Here is a 21,692-nt window from a genome sequence, read left to right as displayed (position 1 = left end):
CAAGATATACGCTCCACATTAAAGGCGGTTCTGCATTAGGAGGAGTATAAAACCTATAGACAACCATCACCATGTATCGTTTCTCTGTTCGCAAAGTCTCCAAGTCGCGAAGATGCACTCTACCGGCCTTCTCACCTCTTGCCTCCTAGCCGGGGCCGCCGCCGCCATCGGCGTACCAGCTACAGAAGCCGAGATGTCAGTCGACTGGCATCTAAGAAGAAGCCAGTTGGCTGAACCAGTCTCGGCATCCTGCGTACAAGCCGTAAGCTTTCCAAATCTCTCCTCCTTGGGCCTTTTTTTTTCGGTCTTCCATACAAGGCATATGAAGCTAAGAATTCCTCTCTTCCGCCAATCCAGTGTGCTCAGCTCTCTGCCACATTCCCTCCCTCACGCTTCCACTACCCAGAGAACGATACAACCTTTGCTATCTGGGACGCCAAGCAGCAAAAAGTCCGCCCAGCGTGCCGCGTCGAACCCACCACCGCGTCCGACGTCTCTCTCATTCTCAAAACACTCGTCGATAGCTGGTGCCACTTTGCCGTCAAGGGCGGCGGCCACTCGCGCAACGCGGGCGACTCCAACTCCATTGCCGGCGTTACTATCGACCTCGACCGTATGAACTCGGTTGAAGTCGTCGGCAACGGAACGGAGACGCCCACGCGTGCTAGAGTTGGTGGTGGTGCGACGGTGATTCAGGTCTACCAAGCTCTCGAGGGGAGAAAGCTCTCGTACGTGGGCGGACGGTCCGCGACTGTTGGTATTGGCGGGTTCACGCTGGGCGGAGGAACGTCGCCTTTCTCGAGTCGGTATGGATGGGCTTTGGATAATGTCTACGAGTACGAGGTGAGTTGAACACAGCGCCCATCTACCCGTACCTGAATATCCTTCAGAACTATTCTATTATCGTATATCCGCATCCGCGAAAACAAGAACTTCACTAATGCATTGTTCCATCCAAAGGTCGTCCTCGCCAACGGCACAATCACAGCAGCCTCAGAAACCCGCAACCCGGACCTCTACTTCGCCCTCCGCGGCGGCAGCAATAACTTCGCCATCGTCACAACCTTCACCGTCCGCGTCTTCCCCCAAGACGCCGTCTCCAGCCACCGCGCAACGTACACCTCGGTAAACCAGACCGAGAGTGCCCTCGACGCCATCTACGACCTCTTCACGAATCCCCAACTCACTGCCGATAAAGACATGGCTTATGACTTTTATTACATGTTCAACCAGGCCTCGGGGGCCTTCTCGCTCATGGGGTCGGAGTGGTACGCGAACCCAGCGGTCCTGGAGCCGGAGGTCTTTAGCGCTATTCGGAGTGTCCCCTCGACGACCAGGACTGCGAGGTTGGGGTCCATGGCGAATCTGACTGGGACGTTGCAGCCGCCCGTCTTAGGCACCACGCGGTATGTCTCTTCCCTTTACTTTCTCTTCTGAGTTCGGGGGCCGTGCAGTGCCAGTCTACAATCGCGTGTGATCCCCCAAAGAAACGTGCTGATTGTTGATATTTTCATCTCAGCCACCTCTTCGGCACAATAAGCACTCTCCCCTCCCGCGCCCTCCTCACTCAGGCCTTTGAAATCTTCAGAGAAGAAGTGTCAGCCATCTCCACCGTCGAGGGTCTGGCCCCGAACCTCATCTGCTACCCTCTATCGACAACCGCCATCCAAGCAATGAAGCAACGCGGCGGCAACGCACTCGGCATCAACCAAGATGAGCCACTCTATAGTAAGTGGTTCCCGTCATACCTTCCTCCCATCTCTTATGATCTCTTTTGCGCTCTCTCCAGCGTCCATCCATGTTTCTCCATTTCATGATATCGAAATCCTGCTAATATGATACTCTCCGTCCCTAGTCTTCCTCGTCTCAACAGCCTGGTCCAACGCCCAGGATGATAAAGCCGTGGAACGAATGACGGCAAACGTCCTCTCCCGCATGGAAACCTACGCCCAAGAGTCTGAGATCGCGCACCCTTACCTATACATCAACTACGCGTCCGCAGCGCAGGCGGACAAGGTCTTTGCCGGGTACGGGGAAGAGGATGTCCGTCGGCTCAAAGCTGTCGCTCACGAATTCGACCCGGAGGGCGTCTTCTCGTCCGATGGTCTCTGGCGTGGGTTTGTCAAGTTGCTATGAGAGAAGCTCGCCCATCGAGCCGTTGGTTTTTTGTGGCTTCCGAGGCTTATGTTCCCTTGTAGATATCTATACACCGTCAGCAGATCAGGTTCTTTTCACCTGCATCAAGCAGTCTTTCTGTTCTTCTAGGTTCCAGCTTGGAAACCTGTGTGGGATTTTTGTTTTAAGAGAACTCAGAAACCTGCCATCTATACAACTTCCCGAATGACCCAGGAAAGCTGCTCGTGGGCTTCTGACCATCGTTCTAAACGTCTCACACACCTTTGAGGTAAGGCAGGCAGATTTGCCTTACCCGACACAGCCCATTCAGTACTTGTGATGACAAATCTTAAGAGCTTCTCTTAGATGTTGGCCAAAAGGCCTCCCAGTGTTAAGACCATGGACATAAGTCTGAGTGACCTTGACTCTATAAGAGTTGGGCGGAGGCTTCTTTTAATGTCTTGTTGGGGCCCGCAGTGATACCGAAATGTTGATGCCGACCTTGGTTTGCTTTGGCCACATTTGTTCCAAACATGCACTTTGCGGTGCTCGAGGTGATAAACTCTCCATGCCATGGAATAATCGAACAAAAAACACGGATAATCGAGCATTTCTGTGGCCAAATCAACCGCACCTATGCCACCCGCATAGTCTCCACCGGCGTCATGCCCGAGCCTCCTTCCCTCTAAGCGTGCCTGAGAGTGGAAGGTACGCTCTTACTTGGAAAGCCTGACTTGGATTTGGGTCTCAGCCTCTTGGCACCCTTGAGGTGTTGCGGACTGATTTAAAGTACTAGGCCGTGATATTCAGGTGTTGGCTCCTTTTCATGTCGTCACCAGAGGACCTACCTTGGTATGAGTGTTCTTAGTTAGACAAGGTACATCATGGCTGTCTAATAGGTTAGGTCGTATCCATACCGCGCAAAAACCTTGGAAGTAAGAGCATAATGGAGACAAATAAAATAGCTTCATTCCATGATGCAAGGCACCGAGAGCTGTAGCTTGCCTTGATTCCAAACCCAAGCACCGCGAGGTGTCGTGCGACTCATACCCAAACTCAATGGTGGCAAAAAGAAGGTTGACATTAACGGAAATCATTTTGGTACTGCCATGGACACACTCCAAGAACAAGGATGTAAAAAAAGAATGCCCTTGCCGAATGCAAGACTCAAATCGTCTCCCCACCCGATTGCGCGTGATGTGTACAAGTCACCCACCAACTTCCTCAAAATTCTCAAGAGAAAACATCCCAATCTGCCAGGAAGGGGTTTGACACGTATATACATGGGTAAGTGGGCGCCCGGGCAGGTCGTCCTTCTCCTTCTTATTATCCATCATATCCGGCCCGCGCCCTCCTCAGTCAGGTGATTCTTTCTGTGGGAAGACGACACGGGTCATGGATGGCAGGTACTCACGACCCAAGTTGACCACGGGTCGTGTTGAATAAGGTACTTGTTCCTAAGGTACCATCCTTTACTGAAAGAACAGTGATGATAAAGCCCACGTGCAGCTTTTCCAGAACGCATTTGGAAAAATTGTACAGACGGCAGATTTTTGGGTTCTTATAAAATGAACCGGGCAAAGGGGTAGTAAGGAATTTGGTTCAATTTCACTGTTTATTTTCCTGTGTCTTTTGCTTGCATTATCAGTTATACAATATGGGCTTCTCTCACGAATACTTCCCATGAAAGTGCAGAGGCGATCTGATGTTGGACTTCGCGATGGCTTCTCACGTAATGGTACGGGGTCCTGTGGAAGGAAGTGTCCATGAATGGAATCGTTGGAATAACCTTAATGCGAATAGGTATCTCTCAAACATCAACCTACAACGCCTACAACATGGACGCATTCAATGCGATGCAAATGCAAACCCCCTTACGACGCCCGCCTCACTCGGACTACCATGAAAAGAAGAAACATTTAAGGACCAACTCAACTTGATGATTTGCCTCCTAATGATTGCCGTAAACTCATGACGCAGGCCATATCATGCCCGAACCTTGCTAGCTACCACCAAGAAGAAAAAAAGTGTCCGTCTGCTCAGAATGTCCAGACAACAACGATATTGTTCTTGAGCAAGATGCGAGAGAACCAATGGGAAGCCAAATCATCTCAATGGGTTAGGTTTTCCACTGGATAGAGAGAAAAAGACCGCCACATCCCGATGTGGCGTCCCTTAAAAACGACGTCCGCAACCCTGATTTTTTTTCGCACCCAGATACAAGAGGGAGTATCAACTCCAGAAATTGAGAAAACACGTTTTCATCGCCTAGACGTGGTGATGACGGTGCTGGTGAAGGTGACGCTTGGCGCGCATGGCAGGCGCCGAAGCAGACGGAGTGGGAGTCACAGTCAGGGTAGACGTGATATCCTCGTACTCGGTGACATAGACAATGTCCTCCTCCCAGCAGATGATGGAAACGGTGTTGACCGCAGTAATGGTCTGAGTAGACACGCAAGACATACCCGGGGCCGAGGAGCTGGCCGGAGTAGAAGTGGTGATGGGCTCAAAGACTGGGGTGGGAGTGAGCTCGGGAGTGGGAGTAGGCTCAGGCGTAGGGGTGGCCACGGCCTCAGCAGCAACCGTCTCGGAGACAGAGCTGGACGAGCCGTAGGGAATCTTGCCAGTCTCCTTGAACACTTCACCAGGGAGAGGGTTGGAGGTAGCGGTCTTGCCGGGCTTGTAAGTGAGAGTGGGAATGGTAGGAACCGCAATGCTTGAGGTGGAGCTAACGGGGTCAGCATTGCCGCCCTCGGACGAGCCGTCAGCGTAGGTGATCGGGCAGTTTCCGGGAAGCTGAGCATCGGGACCGGTGACGTTGTCCTTGGCGACGAGGTCGGGAATCTTCATCTCACACTGCTTAGCATCGGCCTCATCCTGGAGACTGAAGACGGCGCAGTCCTCGATGCGACCGGACAGGTTGGTGCAGGTGTCGACAGCCGACTGGAGGAAGTCCTCATCCCAGCCGGAAATGAAGTCGGCGTGGTATCCATATCCCTGAGTATCACCGTTGGCAACCACGAAGCGGCCAGAGCGGTCCTTGAAGGCGTAGGTGTTCCAGATGACCTCGTACAGAAGGTTGGGGGTCGAGGTCTCGAATCCATCAGGGCAGGTACCATCGATGACAAGGTCAGGGTAAGCCATGTGAGACTTGTGATCAGTGGAGTCGACGTCCTTTCCGTTCCAGCACGAAGGGAACATCATCTCGAACCGAACGCCATTAGCGCAGTTGGCGTCGAGATAAGCCTTGTCGGGAAGGAAGTGGCGGTAGAGGGTGCCCTCGGGGTCACGGCCATAGTTGAGGCAGTTGAAGCCAATGGCACGCTGACGAAGAACAGACTGGTCGGTCTGGCCGAGGATAGCCCACTCGGACTTCTGGGGGTCGGGCTTGGAAGGGTCTCCAGCAGTGTAGTTGCGGCGGTTGGTGTCACCAGCAATCATGCGGAAGCCAGGGGGGAATGCCTTGATATCCTTTCCATTAAGAAGGTAGTACCTTGGTACAGTCAGTATCGAGTACTTTGTGTGTGCTGCTTCGAGAGCAATGAGAGACTTACGCAAGCAGTCCTCCGACTTGATCAACAAGCTCGAACTCTCCAGTGGCAGAGTCCTGGAAGTACAGGGCCGGATGCCAGTAGGCCGACTTGTCCTGCTTTACACGGCAGGAGGTGCAGTCGCTGGCGGTGAGGTCACCAAAGTCAGCGGTAGGAGAGATGCCTGATTCTCATATTAGAAACCATGGAAAAAAACAAATCGTGATGCCGTGGTGATGATAAGGCAAGCGCATGCTTCCAATCTCAAAGGGATTTATTAACTTACCGCCAGAACCGTGAATAGCGTGAACGTGAGGAGCGGCGCCTCCAAAGGACATGAGAGGGTCGACACGGGCAAGGCCAACGCGGCCAGGGCACTCCATGCGCCAGAAAGCCTCGGCGCTGGTGATGAGGGCACTGACGAGAGCCAGAGCCTGGGTGTTGGACAACTTCATCGTGACGGTTGATGAATATTGTCGAGAGAGAGGTTGTGATGATGAGATGTGAAGGGGGAGGTGAGATAAGGTGATACAAGGGTTGAATGGGTATCAAAGTATGGAAATTCGACTGAAAGACAAGTCCGTTTGCTGGTCTTGAAAAAGATCTGAAGAAAGTCCAAGCCCAGTTGGATTCTTAAAGGAAGGCTGGAGAATGAGAGATCTTTGAAAAGGTCAGCTTTGCGCGAACGATATTTGTGAGTTTCCCGTCGAGGTGTTGTGTGGGTGGTATGGTGTGGTGTGTTGTGTTGTGGGTAAGGAAGTTTTTCAGGCAGAGAAGAGATGCGACGCGCGTGGGGGATATAGAGACCGGGCTGCTATTCACTGAGGAAGGAACAAGGCAGGAAGCAACAGAAAGTGAAGGGAAGGTGCGATGGGTTAAGCGAGGCGCTGATTGGGTCGTCGGTGAAGATGGTGATGGAGGGAAGGAAGGAAGGAGCAGGTGCAACCCGACTCACCTGTGACTTCTTCTTTTGGACTCTTCAACGATGAAATCAGGGTCAGATGTCAGAGACAAAAGGGTCCTGCAAATCTGTTCGGAATGACGACAAAAAGTTTGATCTTTGCAGATGATTTTCTTCCGTCAGCTTTTGCGCTTTCCAGTGGCTGGGAGTTGAGTTCCTAGACACGTGACGGATTTCAATGGTGGAGGTTTCCGTGGTGGCTCGGTGAGAGAGAGTTGGCGATGGTTTTCGACCGGGCTCGGCAATGTCTAAGAGAATTCGGGTTCGATCCTTGGCAATGCTGATTCGAGGTTGCTACAACACAGAGATCTTACGAGATTCCGTCGTCGATGTCCAGCACCACCGGCAGAGTCCAAATTCGGGATGTGTTGAGTAAGTGCGTTTCTCCGGCTTAAACAGATGCGCGAGTCGATATGTAGTTGATGACTGGAGAGTCCGTGAGTCAAGTTGGCGATTTTGGCGACGAAATGGCCGATTTCTTTTTCTTATGCCGTCACAGAGTACGTTTCTACTACGACAAGTTGAATGATCTATTCGTGTTGGCGTCGAAAGATTGACACGAGATGTGGATGCGAGGCGATGCGCGGTGTAAGACGATGTCGTAAAGACGCTAGTCTGAAGGTCTTGATGCGAGGAAGCGGGAGGTTGAAAAACCGTTACGATGATACCAAAAGTTGGCGAATTCGGCTTTTCGTCTTGTCGATCCTCCTACGAATTTGCCCAAAAAGTTCGAGTCGAGAAACGAATGCGATCAACACACACACCAAACGGGGTCCAAGAGAAATGAATGTGCTGGTTAGTCCTGACTACGAGTAGCAGGAAAGCCAAGAAAAGGAGCGGTATCCGCAGCTTGGGATTTTTTTTGTCAAGGTTTAAAAAACAGAAAAAAAGGAATGGCTGAGTGCGACGACCCTGAGAAGAAGGGCGAGGCCACAAGTGCGAGCGAGCGAGCGTTGAGAGTGAGCGTGATTTGAGAGAGTGACAGTCGAAAGACCCCGTATAGGTGACGAAAGGAGGGGGAGAGAAACGAGGGGACAAGAGGGTGAACACTGGAATGAAAGTGATGCAGAAAAAGGGCATCTAAAGAGAAGGAAACGGGTGGGCAGGTGGAGTGAGAGACATGGCTAGAGGATATGGCATTTCTGGTGGTGGGATGCAAGGCGGGAACTCTCAAGGGGGTGGGAAGGGTGAACGGGGGGCGCAAGACAGGGGTCGAGGGATGGGATGCCGAACGAGGTTGCTAACTTGCTGGAGCCCTTTTTGCTGTGCAGTTTACGGCAACTTCTTCCACTGCCCCTTCACTTTGCTCTTCCTATTCCTCTTGCACTCTCACTTGGACGCTAATTACTACTGCGTACGGAGTACTGCGTAAGTTACTTTGGAAAGCAGGCACCACCATGCCATGGCTCATCTCCATTGATCCCCATTCTTGGCCACCGGGGGGAACGAGCGAACAAACGGGGGAGGCAGGCAGTGACTTCTTACAGATGAGATGAGATGGAGCGCTTGCTCAAGTTGTTCTCTCCTCGCTCTTGGCCGCGTTTGGTTTGGTTCTACCTTACGACGAGGATAGCCAAGTAAAGGCAAAGGAAATGGGGGAGCATGGGGTCACGAGAAGAAATGGCGCATCCTCTGCCCGTTCTCATTGAGAACATACATCTTTCTCTCTATCTCTCGCCCTCACTATCAGGGGTCTGGGATTGAGCAACGCTGCGCCTGCCAATGCCAGTGTAGTGACAAGTGTTCGTCTAGTGATCCCTACCTTAGCATTCATCTGTTCATTGCTTCAATGCTCAGACCAGACGAGGGCACTGACTGCCACTACAAAGGAGTCGTGGGCCTCATGGCTAGGCTTCTGGTGGGCAAGCGTCGTTGCTTCTCTGGCCTCTGATTGAGGGGTCTCTTGAAACTCTCCTTCTTGGCTCGAGATTGTGTCAATGACAGCGGACGACAGCCGCCTCCTGTCTCCGAGGTGCAGCCATTGCGACGCTGCGACTCTGCGACGCAACCACTGAACGATTGAACCAGGGCTCTGGCGGCCGGCCTAGGTAAGGTGGTAGGGTACTCCGTGTGTCCCCCAAATCCTTCTAGCATGGAACGGCGATATGCCCCAGGCCAGTGGTCGGGCGAACAGTGTGGACGGGATCGCTCTGGATGTGGGTTAGAATAGATTAAGGCACTGCTTCAAGGGGCCGGGCCAGCGCGACGCGACCAGGATCCTGCTGGCTGTGCGACGGGGGCAGGCTGGGTACATGGCGAATGTACCGATGGTGTGGAGGTCGCTTGTACCCCTCGACGTTTGGCTACCACAGTAAAAGGTACTTGAAGGCTTGCCGCTTGCCGCTTGGCCTCTCGCGGCCTTGCCCCCTTTGCATATCATCCGATGCTTGATGCTTGACCCCATGGAGCCAACCACGACGCCTTTCTGATGTACTCCAGACGACGGCGGACGCAGGAGTAGAGGGCAGACTAGCAGCGAGAGGCGAAAAGGCGAAATCCCTTATACTCTACCCTATAGTCTATACAACGATAGACTATAGCGTAAAAGAAGCATGAAGCAATGACCAGAACAGAGAGGCGAAGCGGCGGTCTTGGATCCATCGCAGAAGAGGGGACTGACCCATATTGGTACGGACATTGCAGATGGACCATTGCAGCACCGGGTTAGACTGAGTGCGAGGATGGCCGGCAATGCCAGTGCGAGTCTGCGAGATAGAATTGGGTTGCTGGGCATGGGACGAGATGAGTTGTGACTGTAAGAGACCCAGCGGAGAGGTGCGATGACGAAGCGCGGATGGGGGAAGCTGATCATGCTGCGCCGCGCGATGCGCCGCTGCGATGCATTTCGATGTGTCGGGCAGCCGGTGCTGGCGGCGCAGCGGCGGAAGCTGGTTAGACACTGCTGTTGAAAACTTGTGGCTGCTTCACATCTGTATCGCTGGCCTTACGAGCTAGCCGAAATGGAGGATTACGTTGATGGCACCACATTGCAAGCTGTTTGGCCGGTCCACGTTCGGGTTACGGCTGCATCGTTGCGCATCGTGCATGGCACCAAGCATTTAGCACCAACGGTTTGGCGGGAGATATGAGGGACGGTGTGATGCGATAGCTCGGGGCGTACCGGCGCAGTCTGCAGAATTACACTACTTTTTATCAGTACATGTGCGGTAAGGTACGGAGTCAGGTAACTAAGATACCTAATCATGGAAATGCCGCGAATGGCTCCAGATTGACAAACGCGATATGCAGGTACCGGCGGTTGCATCCACAACCGCAGCCACCGTGCTGGGCATGGTCAAATTGGGGGCCACTTGAGCAACGACCGAAAGAAGCAACCAAATATCCGCATTGCAGATGATCACAGATGGATCCGAAGCCGAGTGGTTGTAGGGAGTAGAAATGGGGATGATGAACTGGAGTCTTTCAGATGGACAAGAAGAAAATGTCAAGCTAAGAGAAGAGACACACGATTCCCCAGGGCGGGAATCCTAGATGGCCCCTTCTTTCTTTCGTCCGAGGATCTGCAGCCAATGACACTGTGTGACGGGATGCTCCTGTCCCGGTGTGGGGGAAGGGAAGGAGGGAAGGAGGAAGAAAACGAAACCTGCCTTACTTGAGAAGGAGGGATGAACACGCCAACTCTGACTGGCTATCCACTGCCGTTACTCCGTTCTTTCCATTTCTTCCCCTGGTCTTGTAACTTCCATACCAGCGCACAATGGAAGGAGCAGCGCAAGACGGATAAACCCCGTGGACCATGGTACTTCATGGTACTCCCTACCTTGTCTTACATGGGAAGGAACTTGGGTACTTGAGCCGTTGGTCGTGCGTCCCTCTTGCCCCCTTTTGAAAGGCACTTCGGGGGAAGGCAGGAACGGGGTCGAGAGAGGGGCAGGAGGAGATCTCACTTTAGGTACGTACTCCACCCGGGTGGGATCTCATTGCATGGAACAATGCAAGAGCCAATCACGCCCCTTTTTCCCCTGGCAGCTCTTGACATTTTTGACCAATTGAACTGGTGTCCGCTACCAGACTAGAAGGTCAGACGGGGCCGAATGGGCGGCTGGGATCTGCGCTAACGTCAGGCATCTGCAAGCTGCCCGCCTAATGCAGCAAAGTCCCTCTGGAAGCCAAAATTCCCAGCAGGCGCCGGCTCCGACGACGAAGTCCACAGAGAGAGCGACTTCTCATTTCGAACCAGGGGATAACACGCCGGCGCCGCAACGGACGCTGTGTCTTTGCCTTTTTCAACATCTCATTCATCCTCCGGCCGCCCGACCCCGGATCATCACCGCCCTACAATCTGCTGGCCCTCTTTAATATGGATATCGGGATCAATCCACGGCAGACACGGCAGGAGAGCTGCGCCAGACCTTTAAACCTCTACTCCGTACGTAGTAAGCTGAAGTCTGACCCCATTATTGCGTAGAGACGTGCAGACGAAAGAAGCAATCACGAAGCAATCATGCCCAATTTTATTTTTTTTTTGGCCGCGAATTTGCGCCAGGTAGATACTAGAAACGATGAAACCACGAGATTGCCATTCTTCTCCTTGTCATTCGGCCATAGTACCGAGCAAACCCTCGCTACCTTACCTTACAGATATTCGTACCCGCTTGAATGTTGGCTCTGCTGTCATCGGGATGAACGGCCACCATGCTCTCTGTGCGACAGAAACAAGAGAACTAACCCCGCGAGCATTCTGGCGATCCAAGGAGATTATCCGTAGGGCGACACATGCATCCTCACATGGATCCTGGAAAGGACAACGCTCCGCTGCTGCTCGGCGCCTGCAACACACCTCATGCGGCTGAGCCTCGCGCAATTACCCAGTGACGAGGTGCCAATGAACGAAGACTAACATACAGACACAGTAGTCAAAACGAGCCCTCGCATGACAGGCGCTTAGCTGAGCCTTCACCATGTTTCTTGGCAGCGGACATCGAGAAGGAAATAGTTCCATCACGAGATTGAAATCCCTCTCCTTCGCACGACAGCTTTTGGCCGGACCCTAATCCAGACACACACACACAATTGCCTGTCTCATTTTACTCGAGGCAACGGCTGCCACTTGGCACCCTCGTGCGACGGCGCGTTGTCCCCCCTGGTGGCTGTTCAAGCCTGGCGTTAATCGCACGAGCAAAAGCAAACATTCCAGCCATGTCGAGATGGCACTGGTGCTCTTTCTCATCCTTCTTCCGCTTCAACGGCCGGCAGTTTTCGGGTGATCGCCAGGCGGCCATTGCCCCAACCACGAAGAAGAAAAAGTGCCCGAACAGCACTGTCGTTCTTCGTCCGATGAGCGGCGCATTTGCTTATACGAACAGAATGTCTCGCTATGTGCGACCTTCTCTTTGGCTCTCGACGCTCCTTTCATCGCAAATTATATGCTATTCCCGCTGATCAGTTACGAGTCAAGTTTGAGATTATCGTCATAACCAAAAGCAAGGATCCGTTTGCCAGATCTTCAGATTGGCATGGACACGGCCCGCTCAGCAAGCCGAGCAGCGCCTCGCGACTCAGCTCCGAACCAAAATAAAGTCACCCGTAATCAGCGCTCATCGGCATCTCCAGCAACCTCATCCTCGTGTTATGAACTTCAGAGTGACGGCATTGTAGGAGAGCCTCGTATCCGTAGTCCGAACTGGGGAAGCACACTGGCATGCGGCAATGATGCTGGAAGAAGCTCTCTGATTCACCAAGTTTTTACCGCCACCACCGTACACACTAGCACACCGTACGAATACACCACCAACTCAGCTCAGCTCAGCCTTCTTGAGATCTTCTTCCCCTGATCACCACCTCCAGGGAAGATCCCAGGCCGCGACACATGCAGCGAGTTTCAGCACCTTGACCGATTGAGGCGGTGCGCCAATCATCCGAACTTGTAGAGAACGACACCAACAGCCAAGACTTGTCGTCCCAATGATTTGCGGTGCGTTGGACCACACTCCCAGAAACTTCCGACGTTTGCGCTGCCCTTCAAACGCAACAGATTTGTCTGCCTGTCTCCAGGAGTCAATTCTTAAGCTTACTCTCATTGTTTCTTTTAGCGAGGAAACAGTGGTTGCATCCACGGATTGGCCACAGAACAACCATAGGCAAGCAGCTTAGAGATACTTGCAACTCGGAACCGCATCAGCTTGTAGATATGGACTGTGGTCTTCTGGTGCCAACCTCACTCCGTGTGCCACACTATCCGTATTTTTGTTCCTTCCGTTTGCCTCTATTCGCCTTTCGGACCGACCACTGGATCGTCCAACAAGTCACATCAGCCCTTGCGTGAATTTAGGAGAATACATACCCCGCAAAGTTTCTCATGGCTCGTTCCAGCGACGGAATGCTCCCTTCCCGTGCTCCCAAGTCCCAGCCCCTCAGGAATCAGGATAAAATAGGATGGAGCCAGGAGCAAATCGACGACACGTAAGACAGTGATTTCTATCCGCACAACCAGGGGCACAAACTCAGGGACCTGAATCCTACCAGAGACCCAGAAATTGGGCGGGACTCATTCGGCCGAACACACCGCGGTAGTAGACCCGTAAGCCGGGGGTTTCGAAGTGATTGAGATACGCTCCTATCCCTCGACCTGGACCCTCTCTGTCAGACTGTGAATCCCAGAAGTCATGACGTACTTGTCAATGGGGTTGAGCCGACCCAGGGGCCCGTTTCTCAGCGAATATCGCAGCGGCTGATGAAGCAATTTTGCTAATCGTAGACTTGGTGCCGGTAGACTTGCTAGAACGTGATTTGGGAGTTGGAGATGAACCGCAGAAGACACACCGAGGACTGAGAATGCCGGGAAACATGGTCGCTGTCACTTGCCAGCTGAGCTTCGTCCACGGCATGACGGTTCCGCGGAGTTCGAGATGCGACTTCCAGGAATGTGCAAACAATGGCTTGCTGGAATTCGCCAACAACTGGAATTCGGCGCAGTGTTCGATGTGGCGTGGGCTCCGAAGCGGTGGGGAGTTCGATTCATGCAGAGGGAGCTTGTGACTGTGGTCTACGCTGAGGTATCCCCGCGATGGCCAAGGCCTGGGAGCTCATCGAAATGGGTGTACGAGTACTCCGTGGGTGGTGAGTAGTAATTGGGTTCATGCCACAATCTCAAGTGACAGCAGCGATCATCCCAAACGCGGCACATTTGTTTACCCCTATTTTCGCTTTCGGCGCCACCCGTGAAATCTGCTGGGTCGTGCACCTGCCTCTTAACGCCGATGTAGCGTCTCACCGCGCCTCGTGTGGCGCAGGGCCAGAGGCAGCCACGAGCCACATTGACCACAGCTTCAGCCACATCTGTCCCACATGCCACCTTACGTGCACACGACACCGCACGCAATCGACGAGGCCCGATGCAGGAACAAGTGGCATTCGAAAGTCAACAAGCAACCGAGAACGATGCATTGAGCCACCTTCGACGCCCTCACGACCTAACGAAGCTCATGAAATGAAGATTACACCTTGACCATCACCAAGTTTCAAAGATGGATGATCTCTCGGGATTGAACTGGTCGTCGTCGACCAACACGACGAACAACAAGCCGCCGCCGATGAACCCCTCGGGCGCCAACTACTTCGGCTCCATGCGACCGGCCAACTCGACGCCATCCCCGTTTCCCTCTGGTCGCAACACGCCTCTGTCTGCCCAAGGGTCTGGAGCTGTGGCTGCAAAACCTCCACCCGCGAAGCCGCCAGCCGATAGTTTCAGCAACCTGATGAACTTTGGTGGTGCCGTGGCTGCGAAACCGACATCGAAACTCACCTTGCTGGAACAGCAGCAGCGACTTGAAGCTGAAAAGAGGAAGAAGGAGGAGGAGAGAAGGAAACACGCGCAGGCGCAATTTGGTGGTGGTTTCTTGGATACACTGGGATCGGGCTCCGTGTCGAGGACGACGTCCCCTGGCATACTGTCCCCTGGCTCTTCTACAGGCAAGAAGGCCAGTGACGATGACGACCTCTTCGCGGCGTTTAACTCCGAGACTAAGGTCGACAATGCCAGCCATTACCCTCCGCCTCCTCAGAAGAGCCCCTCGCCCGCGATCGCCCCGGGCTTGGACCTTAGCAACCCAAGCGCATGGAATCAGGCGCCTGCCCCTGCCAATGGCGGCTTTGGGGACGACGACGATCCGTTTGGTCTGAACCAGTTAAAGCCCAAGGCCGCATCTCCCGCGCCCGCGACGACGAACGACGACGATGACGACTTCCTGGGCGACCTGGCCCGTCCGGTCGAAGAGGTTCGGCGCAAGCAACCTACTCCGCAGCCCCAGGGGCCTGAGCCCGGAAAGCCGATTGAGGCATCTGACTCTAGCTCAGATGATGAACGGCAGCCAGCTCCCAGGGGTGAAATGGCCGAATTTGACAGGGCTGTCGCGCAGCTTGTCGATTATGGGTTCACCCCCGAAAACGCTCGAAGAGGCTTGACAGAAAGTGGTGCCGGGTTGAATGTGCAAGCAGCGGCCAACTGGCTTTTAGACGATGCGCACCGACAAGCCAAGGCGAAGGCCCAAGGGAAGGATCCAGCCGCGGCTTCAAGAAGAGGGCGAGATGATGGTGGCAGACAGGACAGTCAAAGAAGGGCTGATACCAGATCCCCTGCCGGTGAAGCTGACTTCTCCAAGACTGCGGCGGCTATGGGAAATAGTCTGTTCAAGACAGCCAACTCTCTGTGGAAGACTAGTAAAAAGCAGGTCGCAGCCGCAGTTGCAGACTTCAACCAACCCGAGGGCGACCCCAGCCAGCCGAAATGGATGCGCTCAGCGCAGGCTGATCGTGCTCAGCCTGAGAAGCGGGTAGCCGAGGCCACAGACGAGGCTATGATGCTGGAGTCTGGCGGCCGACCGCAGAGAAAAGCCGGGCAATCCTCGCAGTCTTCGAGACCAGAGGCTCCTCGCCGGACAGCGTCACCAAGGGACCAATCTCCTGCGGTATCGGCCCCGTCAAGCGGCAGAGGCACTCCGGTCCCTAGATGGCAGCAGCAAAGCAGCCCAGCACTACCGGATTCAAGAACTCGCGCAAGCAAGCTGGCAATGGCGGACGACAGCGCGGCTTCGTATGTCAGCCCTGCTAGGAGGAAGAAGACGACACCTCAGCCAGAAGCGCCCACGCCCCAGCGGGAGGAACCGGACCTGCTTTTTGGTTCCCAAGCTCCCAAGCCCTCGCAGTCACTCCCTCAGCGCCCAGCTCAACCATCGCAGCCATCACGACCCGCGCAGCCCGCCCAAGCCTCGCGGCCTGCCAGACCTCCTTCTCCCAAGCCTGCCCCTCGACCCGCTCGCCAGATCCCATCAATTACACCTGCGGCTGTACAACAGTCAACGAAACACCGTCTCGACGGAACTGCTCACTTCAAGCGAGGAGATTACGGCGCGGCCCACTCGTCTTATACGTCATCACTGTCTGCCGTGCCATCTTCGCATCCTCTTGCGATTGTCATTCTCACAAACCGCGCGTTGACATCGTTGAAGAACGGTGAACCCAAGCGAGCTGTCGAGGATGCCGATGCTGCACTCAAGATTATTGGTCCCGGTGGAGGTCAAGGCGAGCAGGTGTCTGTTGTAGGTGACACCGGCGGCCAGGAAAACCGCGACATGCGAGACCTGTACGGTAAGGCATTGAGCCGCAAGGCCGAGGCCCTCGAGCAGATGGAGCGATGGGGCGATGCCCACGCCGTCTGGTCAACCTGCGTGAAGAACGGCGTCGGCGGTCCTACTGCTATCTCTGGCCGACAAAGATGCCAGTCGGCTCTAGCTCCCAAGCCCAAACCCAAGCCTAGGCCAGCTGCCGCTGCTCCTGCTCGGTCCCGCCCTGTCGCAGCTTCTGCCAAGAATATGGAAGCCGTGGAGCGCTTGCGGAAGCAGAACCAAGCGGCGGCACAAGAAGACGACGAGAAGTTTGCGCTGTCGGAGAAGGTTGACGCCAAGATTGCGGCATGGAGGGACGGCAAGAGAGATAATTTGCGTGCTCTTATTGGCAGCTTGGACTCGGTTCTCTGGGAAAACAGCGGATGGAAGAAGGTCGGTCTGCACGAGCTTGTCATGGCCAACAAGGTGAAGATTCACTACATGAAGGCCATTGCCAAGTGTCATCCCGACAAGGTACGTCATTTTTGCTTTGCTTGGTGATTATAGACCTGCGCTGACAATCTATAGCTGCCACAAGACGCTAGCACGGAAGTGAGACTGATTGCTGCCACAGTCTTTGCGACATTGAACGAGAGCTGGGATAAGTTCAAGTCTGAGAATGGCTTGTAATCAGGGGAGCTGCATGATTGATGGATGATGGGATTTAGACGTGTGAGTGAGCGGTTTAGTACTGCCAGGACGGGCAGGAAAGCTGAAGGCATTTATCCTGAATGCGAGCAAGCAAGCAAGCATTAACGAAAGAAGTGGATATTTGAAACCATATTTGATTTGTTCCCCAAACGCCGTGCTATGCTGGTAGTGTTGACTGCACCCTCTTATGTCTGCCTACGTTGATTCTTCAGATCTCCCTCTACTAAGGCAATCCGCCAACTGATGTTTGCCACATGGTCTGCGACGCTTCTCTAGGTGAGTTGTGTTATCGAGTGATTAGACCGTCTGACTTTACTCTGTTATCGCCAGAGAAGGCCTGCGCTCTCACAGACCCAGCGACCGCCGGACCCCGTCGCGGACCTTTTGCTCGTACTCCGTCCTCCGCTCGCGCCACATCTTTGCGGCCTCGACGTTGGCGGGGCTCTCGTCGTTTGGCTCGGCGAGCATGCTCATGACGGAGATGAGGATCTTTTCGACCGACTGGATCGGGGACCAGCGCTCCGAGGCGTGTTCGTAGTGGTTTGGGTCGTCGCCTGGGGGGTGGAGGATTGAGATGCAGACTAGGCCGCTTGGGTAGACTGTTTGGTTTGCGGTTAGCAATGCATTTCCCCTTCTCTACAAGGTTACATCAGGGAGGAGGAAAAGAAGAAGAAGAAGAAGAAGAAGAAGACTGTACTATTGGGATGCCACATGTCGACGAGGAATTTCATGGTCGGCGGGGCAAGAGGGTAGTCCTTGGGGAACTTGAGCTCGGCGGGGAAGACGCCGCCTTCAAAGGGTGTTCCCTCGGGACCTTGGATCAGGGCCTCCCAGTGGAGGAGGTCGTCTTCGGAGACGGGGCCGGCGGTGATGCCTTCTGGGGGGTTGTTTGTCAGGGCGCGGTACTCTTGGAGGAGACGGCGGTGGGCGGTGGATTGGGCCATGGCTGGCTCTCGGTGGTGAGTGGCTCGGAATTGCTCGGGGTGGGAGGGTTGGAGTCGCAGAGAGCTGAAGGAGGAGAGGGAGGGATGCGAGATGTTTGGACGATCGTCGAGAGGGTCGGCGATTATGAGGGTTGGCGGGTTGGTGTCTCCGGTGACTTACACAGAGACGAACGTTCGGTTGGGACCTCCGGGTCGGTTAGTGGTGGTCATAGTGGTGGCAGATTGGCGGGGGTGGGGGGAGACTTCCCTGCTCCAGCGGTTCTCCGAAGTTTAGCCCGACGGGTGCACATGGATTGGAGCTTGGGTTGGCTTCACCGAGCATTTTTTGGGAGCTCTGTCCACCCGTCTCCCCGGCCGACATCATCCAACCACCAATTCAATCCACGACGGTTCGCTTTTCCCTCTCTTATTCGTCATCCAGGAAAGCAAGAGAAGGGGGGATTTTCTGTCCTTCTCGCTCTTGTTACTTCTCCACGATGCCTCCACGACTCCCATTGAGGCCAATCGCAGGCCGCGCCGCGTCGTCCCTGACTGCCGCCAAGCAGAATACCGCAATCCCTTCGCGCGCAGTATGCTTATTCTGCTCGCTGTCCGCGCCCTCGCGACCGACGACGAGAACGAACGTCACCGCAAACTGCCGCAACCAAGCGAGAAAGGCATTGAGACAACGCCGCTTCCAGTCCACCGAGTCGACAGCATCACCACCGCCACCATTAGAGGCCACCGCGCCCGAGAACCCGAGACAAGAACTCATCGACACCCTCCTAGAGCTCCAAAAACACGCCGTCAACCACGTCAACCTCTCCCGTCTACAGCTCGCGCTCCAGGGCCTGCGCCAGGATCCCGGCCAGGAATCGATCCGCGTCGCCATCCTCTCGCTCGCCAACGGCGGCGCAGAACAGGGCAAGGCGGCAAAGGACCTTCTCCGGCTACTTCTAGCGGATCCCCTCGGCGACGAGGCGGAGTGGGAAAGGGAGCTGGCGCAGCATGACCCCTCACACCCGCTCGTGGTGCGCATCGGGCAGGAGCATAATGCCGCGGAGGCCGCGCCACGCGTGACGATATCAAAGACGAATCTGTTGCATGAGCTCGATGTGTCGTCGCCTGCGCTGAATGGGCACGGAATTGAGCTGTTGCTGATGGAGGTAAATCCCTTTAGCTCTGTGCCGGGACCGGGCGAGACGGCGGTGCAGGATGTCGAGGAGGCTGTTCTCGTGCCCACAGTGGATATTCCGTCCAACACGGGGCGGTACACGCCTATCACAACGCCGGTGCATAAAGCTTTGGTTGTTTCTGGGGGCGTTATGGGCGCTGCTTCAGTTGCGGCTCTGCCGTTGGCCGAGTACCGCGATACCGTCTTTGGGGCCGTCAATTTGCCAGAGTATCCTGTTGAGAAGGAGGCGGGCGTCACGTTCCAGCCGATTGATGTATCAGTGGGCAGCAAGGGGCTTGATCTAATTCGCCAGAACATTGGCAACGCTATGGAGTACGAGAGGGCATGGTACAAGAGTAATGTGCCGGTCCTTATTCAATGGCTCAAGACAGGCGTGCAGACGGACGAGGGCCAAGCTACCAAGCCAGCAGTCCGTCTTCTCGTCGCCTCACTCCTACGCAACGCCCTCGCGGAGATTGAAGCCGAGGAATCGCGCCTGCTTTCAGGACGCCTGTCCACAGAAGCCGCGTCATCCGGGCTGACCGTCATGAACGAGAGACTGGCGCAGTGGTCCCAGTTCGCGCACGAGGAGCTTCAGCAGCAGCTCGACCTCGCGTTCGCGGGCACGAGGTGGCGCAAGCTGGGCTGGTGGAAGCTCTTCTGGCGAGTCGACGACGTAGGCGTCCTCACGACCGACATGCTCAGCCAGCGGTTCCTCCCTGGCGCGGAGAGGGAGCTTGTCTACCTCGCCGGCCGCATCGCCGAGTCCGGCGTCGCTTCGACCACCGCCGAACCCCCGGTATACGCCCAGCCAACATCAGAACTCCAGAAGTCCCTGCCCGAGAGCAGCACCGTCGCCAAGGCGGTGACGCAGAAGCCAAAGTGGCCCACGCACATCGCCTTCACGCGCCGCTACCTCCATGAGGAAACCGTCCCCGCACTACAGGCCCTCGCGCAGAAGCTCGTTCTGCAGGCCTCGAGCACCTCGGCCCTGACAACGGCGCTGGCGGGTCTGCTTTACGTGTCGCAGTACGCTTCCTCTATCTACGAGGCCGGCGCCGTCGCGGCGCTGGGTGTGATGTGGAGTCTGCGCAGGTTGCAGACCAAGTGGGAGACGGCGCGGACGTACTGGGAGGGCGATGTGCGGGAGGAAGGGCGCAAGGCCGTACGGGGCGTAGAGCAGAGCGTTGCGGACACGCTTGATGGGTCGCGGGAGGGGGCTGCTGTCGAGGGCGCGGATGAGCTTCGCAGGGCCAAGGAGCTTGTTGAGAAGGCCGAGGACGCGCTTAAGCGGTTGAAGTAGAAGTGATCTGAACAAGGAAGAAGGGGTTTGCGTGTCACGGGGTTTGTATCATCATCTGTATAATGTGTAAAAGACAATGTCCATGATAGACATACACGCGCACGCACGAGGCACTGATGAAAGAAGAAAGCCACGAGATATTGGGCGCCGAGAGGGGCGTTTGCATTTTATTGCTGCGGTATCTTGGGCTTTAGCGCCTAGCTTTCTTCTGTGTCAGCTGAGGGTTGGTTGACGACTGGCTCTTCAAGATAAGAGAAAGAGTGAGGCCTACCCTAGCGACCGTCATTTCCCACATGCTGGCCGGCCAGTGACATCCTAAGACTGCCCGGATTTTGTTCTCCTCAGGGAGAACTCAAGCCCCAAGTATCGTGCCTCGCGCTGTTTTATGTGTTTCCCTGGCCCTCCCTCGGCTGGTATCCGCCTTTGCATCGCTTGGGGACCTTCCCCTAAGAAACCTTCAAAAGACCCCGTAAAACGCCTAGAACTTTTCTTGTCCCCAAGAGGCGATGCTGAGCACCCCCTGGTTCTCCTCGAGTGTGAATTCGAAAACACCTCGCCTGTGCCTTCGTCCAATATCTCAATGGATGGGAAGCATAAGATCCGCCGTGAAGGAAAACTGCGCGCTGTGTCTCGTGTCGAATTTGGCCCTTTCTTCCGACCCATTTCTATCCTTGTGTTCCTCTCTTTTCTCCCCCTCACGAAATGCTTCATACGAGAAAATACTCAAGGCCGAGTCGAAGAGGCATGTGGAGTACGATCCTAGCGTCCTCCGCGCCCGCTGGCCCTCGCCCTGCTCACAGTCGCGCGACCACGCGCCATACCGACACCGCGGCCGCGGACGTTGCGGGAGCGGAACATGGGTGCGTTGCGCAGCATGTCCGGGACGATGAAGAAGCGGACGTGGGATCCGCGGATGTAGACCTGGTCGAGATGGGAGACGCGGCCGTCGCGGGCGGTGACGGTGATGTCTTTGAGCTGGACGTTCATGTTGTCTTCGGCTGTTGGGGAGAGGTGGGATGGTTAGCGGGCTGCTATGACTGGGTTGGAGATGGGAAGAGTGGAGGGAGGAGGGAGGGTAATACCTTCGAGGAGCTTGCCGCGGTAAGTCTGGCCTGATGTGATTTCGAGGGTGACGATATGGCCCTGCGCGCGTACATGGTTAGCTGTCTTGCTTGTGTCTTATTGGAGGGGAGGTTATAGGTACCTGTGCCTCGTTGAGGAGCTTGATGGGGATGCCAATTGTGGACGTCATGATTGCGGTTGTTTGGGGGAATCGAGGGCGAGCTGTCGTGGATATTTAGGTCGGGATGGATGGAGGGGGTAGCTTGTCGCGATCGCGGGTCAGGGCGGTTTGGTGGTGGATGAGGAAAAGTGAAGGGGAGAAGGTAGCTGGAGGTTGGTGTTTTTCCGAG

At 55.1% G+C, this 21,692-nt stretch overlaps 6 protein-coding genes across 6 annotated transcripts; 3 read left to right on the top strand and 3 right to left on the bottom strand.

The window, feature by feature from the left end:
• Positions 1 to 112: 112 nt before the first annotated feature.
• N0V96_003241 (uncharacterized protein) lies at positions 113 to 2,136 on the top strand (the record flags this gene model as incomplete). The annotated part of the gene is made up of 5 exons (XM_053191019.2): positions 113 to 262; positions 358 to 843; positions 961 to 1,406; positions 1,520 to 1,728; positions 1,856 to 2,136. 5 exons carry the CDS (start codon positions 113 to 115, stop codon positions 2,134 to 2,136), a joined length of 1,572 nt encoding a protein of 523 aa, XP_053051444.1.
• A 2,247-nt stretch (positions 2,137 to 4,383) lies between these two features.
• N0V96_003240 (uncharacterized protein) lies at positions 4,384 to 6,100 on the bottom strand (the record flags this gene model as incomplete). Its single annotated transcript, XM_053191018.1, has 3 exons — positions 4,384 to 5,608; positions 5,670 to 5,829; positions 5,932 to 6,100. 3 exons carry the CDS (start codon positions 6,098 to 6,100, stop codon positions 4,384 to 4,386), a joined length of 1,554 nt encoding a protein of 517 aa, XP_053051443.1.
• A 7,993-nt stretch (positions 6,101 to 14,093) lies between these two features.
• SWA2 (auxilin-like clathrin-binding protein required for normal clathrin function) lies at positions 14,094 to 16,859 on the top strand (the record flags this gene model as incomplete). The annotated part of the gene is made up of 2 exons (XM_053191017.2): positions 14,094 to 16,703; positions 16,758 to 16,859. 2 exons carry the CDS (start codon positions 14,094 to 14,096, stop codon positions 16,857 to 16,859), a joined length of 2,712 nt encoding a protein of 903 aa, XP_053051442.2.
• A 366-nt stretch (positions 16,860 to 17,225) lies between these two features.
• On the bottom strand, positions 17,226 to 17,824 carry ubc7 (ubiquitin conjugating enzyme Ubc7/UbcP3; the record flags this gene model as incomplete). The annotated part of the gene is made up of 2 exons (XM_053191016.1): positions 17,226 to 17,479; positions 17,578 to 17,824. 2 exons carry the CDS (start codon positions 17,822 to 17,824, stop codon positions 17,226 to 17,228), a joined length of 501 nt encoding a protein of 166 aa, XP_053051441.1.
• A 476-nt stretch (positions 17,825 to 18,300) lies between these two features.
• Positions 18,301 to 20,280, top strand: N0V96_003237 (uncharacterized protein; the record flags this gene model as incomplete). Its single annotated transcript, XM_053191015.2, has 1 exon — positions 18,301 to 20,280. One exon carries the CDS (start codon positions 18,301 to 18,303, stop codon positions 20,278 to 20,280), a length of 1,980 nt encoding a protein of 659 aa, XP_053051440.2.
• A 759-nt stretch (positions 20,281 to 21,039) lies between these two features.
• SMD3 (small nuclear ribonucleoprotein Sm D3) lies at positions 21,040 to 21,532 on the bottom strand (the record flags this gene model as incomplete). The annotated part of the gene is made up of 3 exons (XM_053191014.1): positions 21,040 to 21,278; positions 21,363 to 21,423; positions 21,485 to 21,532. 3 exons carry the CDS (start codon positions 21,530 to 21,532, stop codon positions 21,040 to 21,042), a joined length of 348 nt encoding a protein of 115 aa, XP_053051439.1.
• Between the last annotated feature and the right edge of the window lie 160 nt (positions 21,533 to 21,692).

This window comes from Colletotrichum fioriniae (assembly GCF_027942845.1).
Source record: "Colletotrichum fioriniae strain IMI 355084 chromosome Unknown scaffold_3, whole genome shotgun sequence".
Classification (NCBI taxonomy): Eukaryota; Fungi; Ascomycota; class Sordariomycetes; order Glomerellales; family Glomerellaceae; genus Colletotrichum; species Colletotrichum fioriniae.
Note: the sequence above shows the minus strand (reverse complement) of the source record. Positions and strands in the feature narration are given on the sequence as shown.